The sequence below is a fragment of the Asterias amurensis genome, chromosome 14, assembly GCF_032118995.1.
Source record: "Asterias amurensis chromosome 14, ASM3211899v1".
Classification (NCBI taxonomy): domain Eukaryota; kingdom Metazoa; phylum Echinodermata; class Asteroidea; order Forcipulatida; family Asteriidae; genus Asterias; species Asterias amurensis.
This window is the reverse complement of record NC_092661.1, coordinates 7,294,024-7,313,319: the sequence shown is the minus strand read 5'-3', so window position 1 is coordinate 7,313,319 and position 19,296 is coordinate 7,294,024. Positions and strand designations below refer to the sequence as shown.

The window sequence follows — 19,296 nt, the reverse complement described above, 5'->3', positions numbered from 1 at the left end:
TTCAATTTGGGGTTTGAATCCTTGGTTATCAGCACAATGAGATTCTTCGTGAATCATCTTCCAGACTATAAAGACGGCTCCGAGGTAGAAATCCCCGTTACTGACCTCCAAGAACGGATCCGAAACATTGTGGATGCCATTGTGCAGAATGTTCAACCTCGCAATCCTCGTAACCGTGACGGCGGGTTGTACGTTGGTTCAGCAGGGATTGCATACGCCTTATGGTATATCAGCATGACGGGAGGGTTCCCTAAAGATGCCATGAGGTTTCTAAGTCTCTCTAAGAAATACATCGACGTAGCAGTTGAGTTTGAGAAAGGGAGTGCAAAGTCAATGGGTCCTTCATTCCTGTGTGGAACGTGTGGAGTCCATGCTGTGGGGGCGCTGTACTATCAAACGTCTGCTTCACAGTCGGACGGCAGCAATCAAGCAGCAGCTCAATTTCTACAGAGGTAGGTATAACATCCTTACAGCATTTATAAGAGTAATGCTATTTATTAAAGTTATCACACACGGAACAAGATAGCACATCTGCATCCCAAGGCCATATCCGCATCCCATATCCAATTCCTACAACAAGACCGGTATAGCGCTTCGTGCTGCGTCCAACCCAGTTTGATATGGGACGCAGGCGTGCTATATCTTATTTTACTATACCTCATACATATTCACGACCGAGAGTCGAGTTCTCATTGGTCCATTCACCATCACGAGCCAGGTGTTAATTTTGCTAACTACCAAGCGCGCACTAGCCCTGGTAGGACGTCAGTCAGTGCAAAGGAGGAGTCCAACCTGGGCTAAAGCGCGCACGTGAGTATTCACGCAAGTGGTGAATGCACATAACAAGTATTATAACCATAGAGCAAGGACCAGAAGGAGTTACAACTAGCCGTACTTCAAAGGTTCCATGTGTTACCGCGGTCACAAACGACCAGCGCTAATCGGCAGAAACATCTGCGGGAGCATTTCCAGGCAAACGAAGTATAAAAGAACCATGAAAGAACTAGGTATTATGTCTGTGGTTACGTCACAGAAAAATACACAGATTGCATTGCCTTCAAGCGTTCTTCTCAACCAATGGCATACGTCAAGGATGATTTTGGCTAAGAATAACGAGATTTCAATGATTTTGGCAAACGAAAATGCAATAGGAATTACCGTTTTGCAATATTCTTATAAAAAAAACACAAAATCAGTTGAATAATTACGTCTCTCTCAAGTTTCTTAACCAAAAAATATCTCACCCAAAGTTGTCCAAAAGTAAACCAAAAAATGCCATTTAATATCCCCTTTTTCAGTTTGTGTGCAATTGTGTGTACCGTTCAAATGCATATCCGCCGATAGGAAAAACGATTGCCAACAATCTCAACTCGTTTTCAATGGCCGGAGACCACGGACATTCTTTTCATGATAAAAAAATCAACATTACATTTTTCATAATTATCCCGATCAGCAAAACCTAACAAATGTCATAACTCAACACAGGAACGGCCAATTTGTTATCCCGATCAGCAAAACCTAACAAATGTCATAACTCAACACAGGAACGGCCAATTTGTTTGCTTCAAAATTCAGTAGAAAGCTCAAAGTCATCAGTTTCTAATGTAGCACTGTGCGCATGCAACAAGACTTACATCGTCTACTGCGCACGCGTTGAACTTGTATGTTGCTACTTTACCACTACAATAATTATTAATGGATAACGACGTGATACCAGCGACGGCAGCGAAAGGCGGTAACACACATGGGGTTCAAAGAGCTCGCTGCAGTCGGAATGTGTACAGCCTTTTACAGGCGCTGCGGTTCACATCAATAGTGTTTCCACTGGAGGCGGGTGCAGCGCTATTCGGATTAACTTGAGCTTTTTGGAGTTGTAACTCCTTCTGGTCCTTGCTCTATGTTATAACACACCTCTTGCTTTTTCTGTATTATGGTTGGCTGAAACACGGCCACGTGGGATGAACTAATATAGGCTATGTGATCGCGTGTGCGTGTTTTGCGGGAATAGTACCAGAGCGGGCACTAGTCTTTGCAAATAGTGCCTGCGATAACAGCGCCCTCTCTTGACTTGAACCGCGAACAAACTACAAAATTCCTGTTTCTGTTCTTATTTGACATTTTAAGACCGTGCTGTGTTATAAAACACATATTGACTGGCATAATTCGGTAACTAGTGTACGTCTATTCCCCCCTGTGAGTGACCAGAATAGGGACCTATTTCCCTCGGCCTTTGGCCTTGGGAAATAGGTCGCTCTTGTGGTCACTCTAAGTCACTCGTTGCACTTAATATCAGTGGGGGCACCGGACATTTTTTTTTGGGGGGGGGGGGGGACACATGTTAACATTACACGTTTTTTCAGAGTATTTTGTTTTTGTTGTCAGAATGTTCTAGAAAAAAGACAGACGAACAAAATTCCCCTCCCCCGCCCCTTTAAAGGTAACCCTATTTTCACTGCTAACTTGCTACAATTGTAGCCTAATGGATCATCTACATCTACATCTATTCAGCTACTTGTCAAAGCCTATTCAGCATCTAGACAAGGGTGAGGCTGCCGACGGTGGACGGTTTGTGTGCTCAGTGGGTGTCAAAATACGTACAAAAATAGAGATGTGTGCAAGTAAAAACGTGACTTTTGATGCCTACTCGCAACCGATGGCCTCCTTGAACTGCTCCAAGGTGGGCAGCTCGATGATGTCTTGAGGAAGCTCATCCAAGTCTTTTATGGTGCGGGGAAAGAAGCTGTATTTGATGATGATGTTCATAAGTCTTGTAAATTTCAGGGGGTGTTGACTTCTGGTTGCTCTGGCTTTATGTTTGATGTAGATTGTGATCTGATTGTTGAGGATATTGAACATCATGACGTGATTGTAATCATTGTTCTTGAAGTGTTGGGAGACCGATGTCCAATCTCATAGCTGTGACGCTGTCTTCTCTGTTTAGTGAGATGGATTAAGGACAAAAAACACGAAGATCGTGACACGGCGGACAAAAGCACCAAATTTTCACCAAAGTATCAGTTTGACCCGTAGATTTCAAAAAAGTCATGCTCCAAAAAATCTGAGCATGGGATGACCTTGAATTACGTCATTATGACGTCATTACGTCTATTAATGTAATGAACCCAACACAAATACCATGGTTGGATTTCTAGGTGCCAAAATTATGTTTCTGGGGCCAAGGAATTTAATGAGGGTGGTATTAGTTTGTAACAAATTAATATCCTTGATGGTGACTATGTTGATGCTCAAAAAAAATTGCAATGACCTTGACCTTATTATGACGTAATATATTCAAAATGGCAGTCATTTCCTGAAAACAGCATAACTTTAGTTATGTAATGCCGATGCTAGTGATTTTAGTTGCGAATTATATGTATCAGAGGCCAAGGAATCGAATGGCAACATTCTTGTTTCGCTGAAACAAACAGTTTTATGATTTGTGTATTAAATTTTTATTTCTTTAGCATAGAATAGTATAAAATACGTCATCATCACTGAGGACAAATCTTGTAAATTTCAGGGGGTGTTGACTTCTGGTTGCTCTGGCTTTATGTTTGATGTAGATTGTGATCTGATTGTTGAGGATATTGAACATCATGACGTGATTGTAATCATTGTTCTTGAAGTGTTGGGAGACCGATGTCCAATCTCATAGCTGTGACGCTGTCTTCTCTGTTTAGTGAGATGGATTAAGGACAAAAAACACGAAGATCGTGACACGGCGGACAAAAGCACCAAATTTTCACCAAAGTATCAGTTTGACCCGTAGATTTCAAAAAAGTCATGCTCCAAAAAATCTGAGCATGGGATGACCTTGAATTACGTCATTATGACGTCATTACGTCTATTAATGTAATGAACCCAACACAAATACCATGGTTGGATTTCTAGGTGCCAAAATTATGTTTCTGGGGCCAAGGAATTTAATGAGGGTGGTATTAGTTTGTAACAAATTAATATCCTTGATGGTGACTATGTTGATGCTCAAAAAAAATTGCAATGACCTTGACCTTATTATGACGTAATATATTCAAAATGGCAGTCATTTCCTGAAAACAGCATAACTTTAGTTATGTAATGCCGATGCTTGTGATTTTAGTTGCGAATTATATGTATCAGAGGCCAAGGAATCGAATGGCAACATTCTTGTTTCGCTGAAACAAACAGTTTTATGATTTGTGTATTAAATTTTTATTTCTTTAGCATAGAATAGTATAAAATACGTCATCATCACTGAGGACAAATCAGTGGTTTGTATTAAAATATTTGAATATGTTTGATTTTCAGCTCATGGTTCTGATGGCTAGCAAACCAACGTTAGTAACACTTGAAATTAAAACTTGATTTTGGATTGAATGGTTTTGTTTCAAAACAATGCAATTGCCATATTACAACTTTGTAAACTTTTTTGGGGGGGGGCAACTGGTGTCAAAAACGTCCTACGATGACCAAACCACTGATAGTTTTGGAGATCAAAAAACACAAGTATAAACACCATGCATCTGGATTGCGTCTGGTGGTGCCAATATTGTCTTGACTGCTATTGTTAGATTAAACGAATGGTATCCAGATTTCTATCACTCACTGATTTTTGTTTGAAACCGGAACATGTTCTAGCAAATTGGTCGGAAGCTGAAGACAAATTGTACAACGATCTAAGCTCCACTATCAGCGACGTCCCAGAGCAAGATCCAATCTTCATCCTCGGGGATCTGAACGCCAGAGTTGGTACCGATCAAAAATCCTGGTATTCCTGAATGGGGCAGTTTTGCATCGGAAAGTTATAAATGAAAACGGTCAGCGTCTTCTTGAGTTCTGCTGTACAACAATCTCTGCATCACTAACACTTTCTTCAACACAAAGCCCCAACACAAGGTATCCTGGAGACACCCTAGATCAAAGCATTGGCACCAACTTGACCTCGTGCTCACGAGACGTAGGGACCTATGCAGCGTCAAGATAACCCGCAGCTACCAAAGTGCAGACTGCACGATACAGACCACTCCCTTGTGTGCAGCAAAGTAAAGCTTCAACCAAGGAGCGTTCACAGATCCAAGAAGGCAGGGCAGCCTCACATTGACACGAACAAGATTTACAACCCAGAGATGGTGGAAGCGTTTGTCCAGATCCAAAAAGATGTCTTGCCAAGTGTACCCAATTTCGATGTCAGCGGAAGATGGAAACACCTCAGGGATGCTGTCTACAATGCCACTAGTTCGGCAAGAGGCTAATCAAGTCACCTGATTGGTTCGAGGCTCATGCTGATTAGATATCAACTCTCATAGAAAATAAGAGACGCGCTCTCTCAGCATACAAACACTCACATTCTGTGAGAAACTTGCAGGCACCAAGGACCACGTGAAACCGAGTCCAGCAAACCGCAAGGTGATACACTAATTGACAAAACAAAGGAAGGTAATAAGATCATTTAAATTATAAAACATTAGTTTGTGTATCATGTCTCAACCATCTCTGACAATCTCTCGCTTGAAGTAGAACTCAACAGGCGTAAAGGAAAGGCTGCCACAACACTCTCCACGCTTACAAAGAGAGTATGATGCAACAAAAGGCTTTCAGAGCATACACCAAAGTCCAGGCCTACAAGGCTTGTTTGGTGAAAACGCTCCTCTATGGCAGTGAACCCCGTACCCTAGGCTTCCGTCAAGAGCATATAGACTCGACGCCTTCCACATGCAACGCCTGAGATGCATCCTCTGCATCTCCTTGAGAGATCACATACCAATAACACATTACTTGATAGAGCGGCAAGTCTCTATGTTTACCACCCTCAAAGTAGAGACGCATGCCTTGGCTGGGACATGTCACCAAGTAGAGGACGGATGTATCCCAAAAGACCTCCTGTATGGAGAGCTGGCATCAGGGAAGAGGCCGTTCGGAAGACCCAAAGCTGCACTACAAAGACACTTCTAAGTGTGACCTCCAAGTCCCTTGCCACCAATACAACCACCTGGGAAGCAGCCACTGCAGACCGATGCACCCGGAAGCAGGAGGTGCAGAGAGGTATTTCCAAGTTCGAGGAAGACCTGTCGCAACGAGCAGATGAGGGATGACTCCCAAGAAAGGCCCAGCCTCAAGCAGTTAGAACAGCTTCATCTTTCACCTGCAGTTACTGCGGTAGAGACTGTCATTCCCGCATTGGACTCTACAGCCACACCATACCATATTCCCTAGCCGACATCCAACGACACAACTCCGTGGTTCTCAAGGATTGACGGATGCCTACTACTATTAATACAAAAAACCACAGTTTTGACCCTCTGTAAGACTTTTTTGCAACATTTCCTATGAAGGCGCTATTCAACATAATTAATCTACCCTATAACCTATATCTGGTAAGAATCATTGTGTTTCATTGTCTTAATGTGTTTTGTTTTGGTTGATAGTATTGTTTATGATATCATAATGACATCACGGAATCTTATAGATCAGTGCCATGGTAATTGGACCATATGAACACAAAAAAGATTAGCATTTTGCCGAAACCACAGGACATTAATTTTGTTTTCAAACTTTGTGTAATTTGTGTAGTGTTGATGATGATGACGTCACAATTACATCAATATACTCACCATAAAGGATATTATTTTTTACAAACTAATACCACCCTAATTGAATTCCTTGACCAGAAACATAATTTTGGCAAGTAGAAATCCCAACGCATGGCATTTCCCTATGCTTCATTACATAAAAAGAGGTTATGACGTCATAATGACGTAATTCAAGGTGATGCCATTTTCAGATTTTTTGGAGCATGACTTTTTTGAAATCTGTGGGTCACACTGATACTTTGGTGAAAAAATGGTGCTTTTGTCCGCCGTGTCACGATTTTTTCCTTAATCCACCTCACTAGTTGTAGTGTTCAGTGATAAAGCGTATCCCCCTCCTCTGAACTTTCTCAAGGCTGTCAATTTGATTTTGCCGATATGGATCCCATATTGTAGCCCCGTATTCCAGTTGTGACCTGACAGATGTTGTGCAAGCTTGGTGTTGTGCATGACTGTTTCTTGATGGAGGGAGAACATAGGCTGTGATTGCGTCTATGAATGCAAGGGTTCTGTTGGCTTTGGGTGCGACTGCTTTGATGTGGGATTTCCAGCTGAGTTTTTTAGGACTGGCTTGAGACCGTGGTAAGTGCCTCATTTCCCATGGTGTAGTTGTGGATGATGGGCTCCTGTTTGCGATGGATTGACATGGTGTAGCACTTCATCGCACTTAATACATGTACCATCTGCCAGCAGTCCAGTTGTTCAGGTTTTGAGATCTTCTTGCAGAACCTTGGTATCCTTCATTGTGTTGATTTCACGGAACAGGAGGCAATCATCTGCCAAGAGCTTGAAGGTTGAGCTTATATTCTTGGCAATGTCATTGATGTAAAGTAGACGCATCAATGGCCCCAGAACAGTCTCCTGTAGTACACCAGAATCGACATGGATGGTTTCCGACGCCTCTCCATCAACCACCACTCGCTGTGATCTTGTGGTCAGCCAGGTCTTAATCCTGTTCTTGGTGTTGTCTCGAATACCAAAGGGGTCTATCTTTCCCAGGAGTCGTTGGTGAGGTACACAATCAAAAGTTTTCGAAATGTCGTGAATCAACATGTCAATTTGGTGATGGTTGTCCAAAGCCTTCGATACTTCTTCCAATGTGACAATTAACTGCGACTCGGTAGAATGTTGTTTCCTGAACCCATGTTGGTAATGTTGAAGCAGTTTGTGAGAATCAAGATGAGCCATGATGGAGTGAAAGATGATATGCTCCATCAACTTGGTTATCACACACGTCAAGGACACTGGGCGATAATTAGCTGAGTAGACTTCTGTTGCCCTTCTTGTAGATGGCCACGATATTTGCGGAGAGCCAATCCTGAGGTAGGGTCCCATTTTCATTTGATTTAGTGAAGATGTCCTTTAGAATAGAAGCAATCTGATATGCAGCCTCTCTCAATATGGGGATCGGTATATGATCAGGTCCCAATGGTTTGCCTGGATTCAAGCCTAACAAAAGCTTCTTAATGCCTTCAGTGTCAAAAATGATATCGCACATAGATGGGTGTTGGCTGGTGCTGATGGTTGGAATATTTGTAGTATCCTCTTTCGTGAGTACAGACTGATATTTTTGATTCAGAGCTGTTGCTTTCATCTTGTTGTATGTCGCTGGGCCTTTATCAGTTTTCAAGGTTGGAATGCCATTTACGTCTTTTTATTAAACTACTGATGCATGACCAGAATTTCTTTGGTCTCTCCTTCAGTGAGTTCTCCAAGATTCCCATCATGTATTCTTCATGTGATTTCTTCATCTCGGCTGTAACTGCTTTCCTGATTTTCATGAACTTTCCCAGTCTTCTTCAAGCTTTGATCTTTTTGCTTTGTTCCATGATCTCTTCTTCTTTCTGATCTTCCTACCCCCTTGATGGTATTGGTCATCCAGGGAACATGTTGCCATGAGGATAAGCGTTTCTTTGGTATGTTTTTGTCCTTGGTATGAAATATAGCATTTTTCAGCAGGTTCAATTTTCTTCTACACTGTTGTTAATGGGCTTAGATTGAAGAAATGAGTCCTTGAAGTTTTCTAGCTCATTCCTGACTCCAGTCATATCTCCTTTATTAGGTAGACAGTTCTTGGTTGCTTACGACTGTACCCATGTACTTGATGGCCGTATCCAACTCAATGCAGACAGTGTCATGATCAGATATGCCCGAAGCTGTACCCATTTTTTTCAGTTGATCGGGAAGGGTGGTGAACGTAAATCAAATATGTTTCTCCCGCGGGTTGGTTTTTGCTGGACTTGTGTCAGCATATTGTTGTTTCCTATGTCATTGAGGAGTTGGTTGAGTTTCTTGCCGTACTGAGGTTTATTCTTCCCCTTGATGATTGAGTTGGTATTCCAGTTCATGTGAGGTGTGTTGAAGTCACCTACAAGTATTATATTTGGTAATCTGTTTTTGATAGTCAACTTCTTCAAAGCTTTGTCCAATTCTTCCAGAGGCTTTATGTTATCATCTGTTGGTCTGTTCATGGAACAGACATAGAGTGGTTGTTTACCAGCGAAGATAATTATTTTAACCCAGATTGATTCACAATCTGTTTGGAGGCTCTCCTCTTCCATCCCGAGTAGATCCTGTCTTAGTCCGATGAACACTCCTCCTCCATGGCTGTTCCTATCTTTCCTATAGATGTCATAGTTGCCAGGAAAAACGCCACTCGTGTTGTAACTTCAATCCAGGTGAGTCTCACATCCACAGATGATGTCCGGATCTTCCCGTTGGATTACACTGTGCAAGTCTCTTTGTTTCCGCTTGCTTTTTAGCCCTCTACAACATGAGTTTTTATGATAGGACCAAATCTTGTTTATATTCTTTTCAATTTATTTTCAGCTATGCCAATTTTGCTGCCGTGTGTGCTCCAGAGAATTTTCTGCAATGTGGTTCTGATGAGCTGCTCGTTGGCCGGGCTGGCTACTTGTGTGGGGTGCAGTTACTGGCCCAAAAAGTTGGTAAACAAGTAAGTATTGTACACTCTTAAAACTGACCTTGAACTTGTTCAGTGACTGTAGCCAGCAAAACCAGTTTTTTTCTTCAAAATTGTCATTAGTAATTTGAACTATGAATTGGTTTACATACAGTAATGAAAGGACTTTAGCAATAAACAAGCCCCCAGGACTACATGTAGTAGGACAGAAAAGACCGATCCATTAGGCTCTGCCCATGGCGCACGTGTGAGCAAGAACATGTGAGCAACTCCAATGTCATTCTGCACAACTCTCCCGCGTGCGCCAAGCATTCGTGCACGAATGTCGGACCTTATTTTGTCGGACTTTTGGTTGCGCAATGGGTTGTGATTGGTCAATACGCAATGGGGCGGAGCTGAAGGGATCGGTCTATTCCTCAGGTTACTTACATGTACATACTGGCATTTGGCCAGCGAACCACTGAAAGGGAGATCACTGTATAAAAGCACACATGATCAAAACACTTTTCAAAAGACAAGTACTACTACGTATCTTTCTTGGTGAATTTCTTTAAAATCAGGCTCTTTGTGTTCACTATGTATTGTCATGGAGCTGCAAAAGAATCAACATCGTTCAGAACACAATCACTAGCTATACCCTTAACTAAGAGCAAGAGCATATGACCACATTACACATTTTGTGCAAGTCAGCCTGCAGGTTTCAACACCTTGTGCTCATAAAAGAATTTCCGGAAACACCTTGCTGTTCTCGTCACCATAATCCAAACACTAGCGCCCATCAATTACTGAAACCTCCTCCGGACCTTAGTCTTAACAGAACGTCAAAAGATTTGCCTCCTGTATGCACCAGTGGAATTTGGCACCTCCCCCCCCCCATGTGAATGCAGCCAACCAAATAATTGACAACTGCTCCCTGTACTCGCCCCCAAGGTCAGAATGGAACTGGAGTCCCAAAAGATTCACCATCAATTGTTTGCGCAATTTGACAATTTAGTGCAGGAATGGTTTGCGCAAATTGACAACAGTGCAGGAATGGTTTGCGAATTTGATGGTATAGTGCAGGATTGGTTTAGCGCCCGGGCAAAATCGAACCCTGTGGAGAACCCTTCAAAGGTTTGGTCATAGATGCTCAGTGTCAACTAAAAAGTTCATGTTTTGAGTCTAGACTCTATAGTGAGACAGTACATCTGTATGGAGATAAGACCTGGGCTAGCCCTATATAGGACTCTTTCTCTGTACACAGGAACAGAGCCTTAACTATTGAGGCCCGTTTCTGGGGCGGAAAAATTTCACAGCTTCATAACTTAAATCAACAAGCCACTAATTTCAACAGATTCACATTCCTTGGCGGCATACATTTTTCTGCGGTGGGTGTTGTTCCTCATATTTTCCTCACAAATCCGTCATTTTCGTGAAATAATGCAGCTTCCAACGTTAAAAAATTCCCGATTCGATCGTTTTCTCACAGTGTTGTCTGTTGTCGTGCGTACGCGTATACATTCGCGTGCAAGACGCATGATGCAAGCTTAGACGCATGAATTCTTGGTCACCGTATCTTGACTGCACAGCGTTAACAACACAATTCATAATTTGCGCGTTGTGCGTCTTGCGTACACGCGGCAGACTGTGAAAAAATGAGGAATTCCTTAACGTTGGGAGCTGCATTATTTAATGAAAATGACGGATTTGTGAAGAATATATGACGATCAAAACCCACCGCAGAAAAACATATGCTGCCATGGAATGTGAATCTGTTGAAGTTGGTGCTTTCTTGCAGGTAAGATTTTAGTTATGAAGCTGTGAAAATTTTCCGCCCCAGAAATGTACCCTGATGTCCAGGACGTCACTGTAGTACAAAACGAAAGTGTAAGGCCGCCAGGGCTAAGACCTGGGCCATCAATACTATGATAGAGAGGCCTCTAGATGGATGTTTGCTGTGAAGGAACCTGAACATCTCATGGCAGGATCACATGAGGAATGACATAGACCTATTTGCTGGCATGCCGAAGTTGACAGAAAAGATCCGTCAGCGCCGGCTCAAGCCTGCAGGGCTGTCACATGGGGCTTGTAGGTAGCCCAACCATTCTGTCAAAATCTATGTGGGCCACTGCCTCACTTGGGAGAAGATATTTCTCCTTCATAAGCCTTACTGAAACGAGACACCAGCTTGGCCAGCACTGAGGAGCTACGAACTTGCATGCTGGACTGAGTCATTCGGACCAAGATCAATGGTCAGGCTGGAGATGCTGTCTAGCCTTGAATTAATTGATCTACATGGTGCTTGGCTACTGGTTTGGAAGACAAGACAGCCCTCGTCCTTCTCCTTGGTGTCATGGTTTGACTACGTAGATGGCTGTTCTTTCTGCTTGCTCAATTGCCAGCCTACAAGTATCTATACGTGGCACAAATTCCCAATGTGTGTCGAAGACAAAAAGAGTTGATACAATTGAAACATATAACCGTGACAAGTTCAATTGACTACACATAAAAAGCACAACATCAATTCCAAACTAGACATAATTGCATTTGTGCACAAATGCAGAGCTGTTTCGTTAATAACATTTTAAATTTTTTCAATTGAATTTGAAATTTATTCATTTTTTTACAGCAGTTATGACCAATCCAGGCTATTTAAAAAAATAATTTGGATTATACCATGTTCGGATAGCAATTTATGTGTTAAAGGTGCAAAAATAGAAAAAATCTTAAAAAATCGTGTGATGACGTCATCATGACGTCATTTCACAATTCACGAAAACTTGCTAATATCTAACAATCTACAAAGTTTCAACAAAATCGCGTCATTACTTCGAGAGTTATACGACTTCAAAAAGTGCACCTTTAATGCCGCGTCACGTGACCCCCGATGACATCATTGATCTGAAACTTCACACATATGATGCCTGCCTGACCGTAAGCGTGTGTGTAAAAATTAAAGTGATTACAAAAAACTTCACCACAGACATCTTCTAAAAGTCCATTTTGAAGAGTTTTCAACCTGCCGCTAGAGGGCGCTGTTACAATTTGTGACGTCATCAATGTTTTTTTTTAACTGCCCACCCTTGCTAGACACTTACGCCCTTGGAAAGCAACTTCATAACTTTTACCACTTTTGAGTTACAGGGCACTTCCGTTTTTGGCCCGTTACGACCGGAAGTAGAGGTCATGTGAGGTCACGCACACAAAACAAAATGAACACCTAATTTATCCCTACCCAATCCCGCAAACAAAAACCTACGGTCTCTTTTGGCTGATTTGATATAGATTTTCAAACATTTAACAAAAAACACCTTTAAGATGACGTCACGTGACTGCTGATGACGTCATCATGACATCATTGCTTTAGGATCATCATTGTATCATTATCTTCCATCCCTGAAAGTTTCATTGCAATTGCTCTTTAGGAACTATGCAAAAAGGTGCGAGTACTGAAACAGACAAATAAAAAAAATAATAATAACTAGAGCTAAATTGCATTTGTGCACAAATGCAGAGCTGTTTCGTCAAAAAAAAATTCAAATTTCTCAACTGAGTTTTAAATTTGTTGGGTATTCAAAGCAATTTGCCCAATGTGGCATAAATAAAAAAATAATTTGGATTAAACCATATTCAGATAGCAATTTATGTGTTAAAGGTGCAAAAATTGAAAAAATCTTAAAAAATCATGTGATGACGTCATCATGACGTCATTTCACATTTCACAAGAACTTGTCAATATCCAACAACCTACCAAGTTTCAACATGATCGCATAATTACTTAGGGAGTTATATTAGTTCAAAAAGTGCACCTTTGAGGCCAAGTCACGTGACCCCCGATGACGTCATAAATCTGAAACTTCACACATATGATGGCTGCTTGACCGTAAGCATGTGTGTAAAATTTAAAGTGATTACAAAAAACTTCACCACACACATCTTCAAAAAGTCCATTTTGAAGAGTTTTTAACCTGCCGCTAGAGGGCGCTGTTGCAATTTGTGACGTCATCAATATTTTTTTTCTAACTGCCCACTCTTGCTAGGCACTAACATCGTTAAAAGCAACTTCATATCTTTTGCCAATTTTGAATTAGAGGGCCACTTCCGGTTTCGACCGGAAGTAGAGGTCATGTGAGGTCACGCACACAAAACAAAATGAAGACCTATTTTATCCCTCCCCAATCCCGCAAACAGAAACCTACGGCCTCATGTGGCTGATTTGTTATAAATTTTCAAACATTTAACATAAAACACCTTTAAGATGACGTCACGTGACCGGTGATGACGTCATCATGACATCATTGCTTTAGGATCATCATTGCACCATAACCTTCGATCCCTGAAAGTTTAATTGCAATTACTCTTTAGGAACTATGCAAAAAATTGCGAGTACTGAAACAGACAAATAAAAAAAAATAATAAAAAAAACTTTAACAAAAACAAGAGCTGTTTCGCTGCGCTTCGCTACGAAACAGCTAATAAAAAAAACTTTAACAAAAACAAGAGCTGTTTCGCTGCGCTTCGCTACGAAACAGCTAAAAATAAACCAAGCAAAGGAGAGTATCTATCTCTGCAATTGTGTTGATTTTTATTTGACACGCTGAGTAAAATTTTCAAAATTTCTGCACACAGGTATTGAGCCCAGAAGTTGTTCATTCATTGTGTGCAACAGTAGTCCAATCTGGACGCAAATACTCACGACGACACAATTCTCCTTGCCCATTGATGTATGCTTACTACGAGACGGAGTATCTGGGTAAGTTTTTCCTTGTTATTGCAATCAAACAGTGAGTTGTATCGGGAATGCAGATTCAAACCTTTTAGACTCAAACAAAACTTTTGGAAATCTTTTAGAGGATTTTGGGTGGTTATGGTTTGACAGGAAAAACTTAATCAAGGTCCTATGTAGCTCAACAAACGTTTTAAGACACCTCCCCTACACATTGTAGCGGCAATTCCGATCGACCAGTAGGGGGCGCCAGCACGACTCCCCGTCGGAGCACCGCTGGTGGCCAGGAAGGTCGATTGGTAAATCTGCTTGCCGGAGAGGGCGCTTTTCGGCTTAGGTTTCTGTTTCGTGTAATTTTATGACTTGTTGTGTGTGAATAAACCTCCAAAGAAACAGACAGAAAAGGCAGTTAATTGTATCTTCTTGTGTCATTAAACTGTGCAACCCATGGTCAACGCTACAATATGTAATTGAAAAGCAACCTTGTCGTACCATTTTCATCCTCAAGAACAGACTTATTGTCTTAAGTCCCACTCGCTCATTATGTTACTTGTAGTTCCTCAAGGCAGATTCTAAATTTGTGAATTTTATGAATTTGTACTTTCTTAAGACCTCACTCTCCCTTAGTAACAAGCTAATTATTATTTGTTTTTCATGGAATAGACTTAAGCCCCATAGATTCGGCACTTTCATCTTTAAGGTCCATAATTTGAGTATTTGGGGGGTGGGGGCGATGGTTGCCCTAATGACAAGTTGGGATTGTTTGTGGGCATAGAAACATGGTTTGGGGATATTTTTATTGTTGTACTTATTGCTTTATTAAAAATGCAAACATGGGACCAAAAAGCCTAATTGTCGATACACACAAATAATAAAAACATTACAGTTTTAAAAATTGCAAAAAACAATTAAAATGATTAATTTTGTGCATAATATTGTCTCAGTTTTAACAAAACTCACAAACCTACAATAATGAAACACATTCGAAATTGAAACGCTTAACCTAATTCTTTTCTGAATCTTTGTAGGTGCTGCACATGGTCTGTCAGGCATCCTTCAAGTCTTACTAGGTTTTCCAGAATACATCAAGTCTGATCCATCAGCTGAGAAGGATATCAGAGATTCTGTTGAGTTCTTAGTGACATGTCTTGAGAATAAAGGGAACATTCCACCAGCTCTAGATGAATGTGGACGACAGGTCAGACCTGCTGAGCAAGAATTGCTACATTGGTGTCATGGAGCACCTGGTGAGCTTTTATTCATTTGTCCAAGTACATGTATCTTGTAGCATCTTGAAAAAATAGGTAAAGGAAGATATCATATCGGGCTGATTGTGAAAGGATTTTAATCATAATCATAGTCATAATTTGTTTTTGTTTTAAATGTTCTAGCTTGCACAGTAGAGTTTTAAAACCACACAAAAACATCCATTAAGTCAAAAGCAATTCAATGACTTCTTTTCAATTCAGCAAACTTCTGCCAAACTTTAATCTATTCATTTATTTAGTCCTTGACACAAGGTTTCGCTCATTGGCTAAAAAATGCAGTCGAAATGCCGTTGACGAAGCGAATTCTGAGTACCAGCTGCTGTACGCTGTTCATACCAAAGTTATACTATCGTGTAATTTTAAGGCGCATAGAAAGGGTGACTTGCGTTCATTGTAAGTAATTTTTGAGAATGTTTGTCAGAGCGCTGACGATTTTGCCTGGTTGCTCAACGATTTTGTCTAGGCGCAATGTATTTGAACAAGCACATTTGGTATTTTGAGACAAGCAAACCACTTGGAGGAGAACCCTGAGTTAGTAAACAATTGATATCATTGAATACACATGTATGTAACTCCAAATGTAACTCCAAGATGTAGTGCACGATGTTTACATGGTGTTGTATGTTCCCACAGGGGTTGTGTACCTGTTTGCCAAAGCTTATCTAACCTGGAAGGAAGAAGCCTACCTGAATGCATGCAAGAAATGTTCTGAGATCACATGGACTAAAGGTCTTCTTAAGAAAGGCCCTGGTATCTGTCATGGAGTTGCAGGGAATGGGTATGTCTTCCTTCTTATGTATCGTCTGACTGGGGAGAAGAAATACTTACATCAAGCTTTGCAGTTTGCTTCGTTTATGGAAGAGAAGAAGTTTTGTAAAGAGGCCAGTACTCCAGATACTCCATATAGTTTGTTTGAAGGTTATGCTGGAACTATCTGCTTCTTGGCTGATTTAATGCAACCAGACAAAGCAGAATTTCCATTCTTTAACGTCTTTTGAACACAGACAATTATATCTGATCTTTGTCTTTACATTTTGTTACGGGGATAAATGGGAATTTGGCTCACTCAAAAAAAGATTCTGAAATAAACAGTTGTGGAGCTGCATATCTTCGCAGGGTTTTTACGAATTGACGCGATCAACTCCACAAAGGTAAACCTTGGTTTAAAAATAATCAAATTTGAAGTTGGTGATTTTTTAACATCGATCTTGGATGGATTTGTATAACTGGGAATTCCCCACAAACTTCGTATGACAGTCCATACATCTAGCCATTACTTACTTTTAAAAAATCTATTCATATTTAAAGCCATTGGACACTTTCAGAACAGAAAAAAAAGTTCACAGGGTTCACAGAAGGTAATGGTGAAAGACTTCTCTTGAAACATAATTCCATGAAATGCTTTACTTTTTTAGAAAACATTAAAACAATATCAATTCTCGATATCGAGAATTACGGATTTATTTTAAACACATGTCATGACACGGCGAAACGTGCGGAAACAAGGGTGGGTTTTCCCGTTATTTTCTCCCGACTCCGATGACCAATTGAGCCTACATTTTCACAGGTTTGTTATTTTATATATAAGTTGTGATACACGAAGAGTGGGCCTTTGGACAACACTGTTTACCGAAAGTGTCCAATGGCTTTAATGAGTAATTGTAAAAAATAACAAACACACAGCGCCCGTCGTGCAAGTTGCCAGTATTAAAACTGTCACTTCGTGGAATTTAAAGTGTCGAGGATTATCTTGCCTAGTACGCGCGTAATGCGCGTAAGCATTTCATACCAACACGCCGGATTGCCCGTATGCAAAGTGCCGGTTTACTTATATTGTATATTTGCCTTCTTGAAGGAAGAATATTTCTCTTCTAACTTATCATGTCAAATAAACGTTTTCAGTCTTCCTGAAGTAAAACTCTGTTAATAAATGGCCTACTAAAAATTTGTAAAGAAATATATTATAATAAAAAAAAATTGACTTATTTCATAGTATTTTCCAATAGATTAAGTATGTTTATAAAAAGTATTTAAGACATGCTAATGTTTTCTTGGAGAAAAACGTTGAACATTTTGGAGTCTAACTTCAAACACTTCTTTTTATTTTCCACATATTCAACCATTGTTAAAGGCAGTGGACACTATTGGTAATTACTCAAAATAATTATTAGCATAAAACCTTACTTGGTAACGAGTAATGGGGAGAGGTTGATGGTATAAAACATTGTGAGAAACGGCACCCTCTGAAGTGCCATAGTTTTCGAGAAAGAAGTAATTTTCCATGAATTTGATTTCGATACCTCAGATTTAGAGCTTGAGGTCTCGAAATCAACCATCTTAACGCACACAACTTCGTGTGACAAGGGTGTTTTTTCTTTCATTATTATCTCGCAAGTTCGATGACTGATTGAGCTCAAATTTTCACAGGTTTGTTATTTTATGCACATGTTGAGATACACCAACTGTGAAGGCTAGTCTTTGACAATTACCAATAGTGTCCACTGCCTTTAAGCAACATTAAAACAAAATTATTGAAATTTATTGAACTTACACAATTTCTCTTTTTTGAAATTATCATGCTTGCGTAAAAAATACATTATTTTATGTCATTAAAAGTATGTTTGACTTACAAAAAAAGTAGCATAAATTTTAAAATCCTAACCTCCCTAAGTCTTCTTAAATCCTTCTGAAAATTGTGTCTGATTTTGGAAGATATTGGTCCTGTACATCTGAGCCATCCATTGCATTGGAGCCAATCTTATCAGAGTCTGAAGCATTTGGGTGGCACTGGACACTATTGGTACAATGTAATTACTCAAAATAATTGTAAGCATAAAACATTACTTGGTAGCGAGTTATGGAATGTTGTTGATAGTAAAAAAAAAAGCATTGTGAGAAACAGCTCCAGTTAATTTCTCATTCAAATAATAAAAGATTTCAGATAAAGCATTTTATTATGCATCTGAGCACACAAAGTAATGAAGCAAGGGTGTTTTTTCTTTCATTGTTTTCTTGCAAACTTGATGACCAATAGACCGATCCATTAGGCTCTGCCCACGACGCACGTGTGAGCAAGAACACCTGCGCCTCTCCAATGCCTTTCTGCACAACTTTGTTGGGCGCGCCAAGCATACGCGCACGCATGTCAGAGTTATTTGTCGGACCTTCGTTGCGTTGTGATTGGTCAATACGCAATGGGGCGGAGCTTAATGGATCGGTCTATTGCGCCCAAATGGTCACTGATTATTTAGTGAGAATACCGGTTCTTGACACTCATCAAATATGTCCAGTGCCTTTAGTATACCATAGAGTGAAGTATTTTGCAGGATTTAGGAAGGTCTTCAGCCAGAAACGTCTTGAAGATTGTTAATGAGATTTTAAATGTATGATGAGAAAAGTATTGATCTTTGGTAATGTCAAAATAAAGAAGACATACACACTTTCATATCAATAAAGAATTCATGTAATAAATGCTCTTATTGTTTCAACCCTAATGGTCATACAACCTGAATAAATTGTTGCAGTGCACTTCACTAAAAATCAGCTGATAGAAACAAACGAGCTCAACGCTTGGTAATTGATTGATTACCACAGTATTCTAAAACCAAAGCATTATTGTATGGCAGTATTTCTGCAAAGTTTTCGATGATTTAACAAATTTTTCAAACAAAAATTTTGTTTAACTTTTTCATCTAAAAACTTCCTTTTGTGTAATACAAATTTTTCAGTGAAACATTCCATTTGTTGTAATGCCAAGAGATATCAAATTGTCCTACAATGCCAGCATTCCGATTCTGATTTCATGGGATTTACATTTATTCCAAATCCCTGTCT

The 19,296-nt window shown here is 40.2% G+C and overlaps 1 protein-coding gene across 1 annotated transcript; it reads left to right on the top strand.

Moving 5' to 3' along the window:
• Positions 1 to 18,832, top strand: LOC139947439 (lanC-like protein 3). Its single transcript, XM_071945343.1, has 5 exons — positions 1 to 452; positions 9,396 to 9,522; positions 14,098 to 14,221; positions 15,223 to 15,441; positions 16,096 to 18,832. Exons 1-5 carry the CDS (start codon positions 37 to 39, stop codon positions 16,458 to 16,460), a joined length of 1,251 nt encoding a protein of 416 aa, XP_071801444.1. The 5' UTR covers positions 1 to 36; the 3' UTR covers positions 16,461 to 18,832.
• The last annotated feature ends 464 nt before the right edge of the window (positions 18,833 to 19,296 follow it).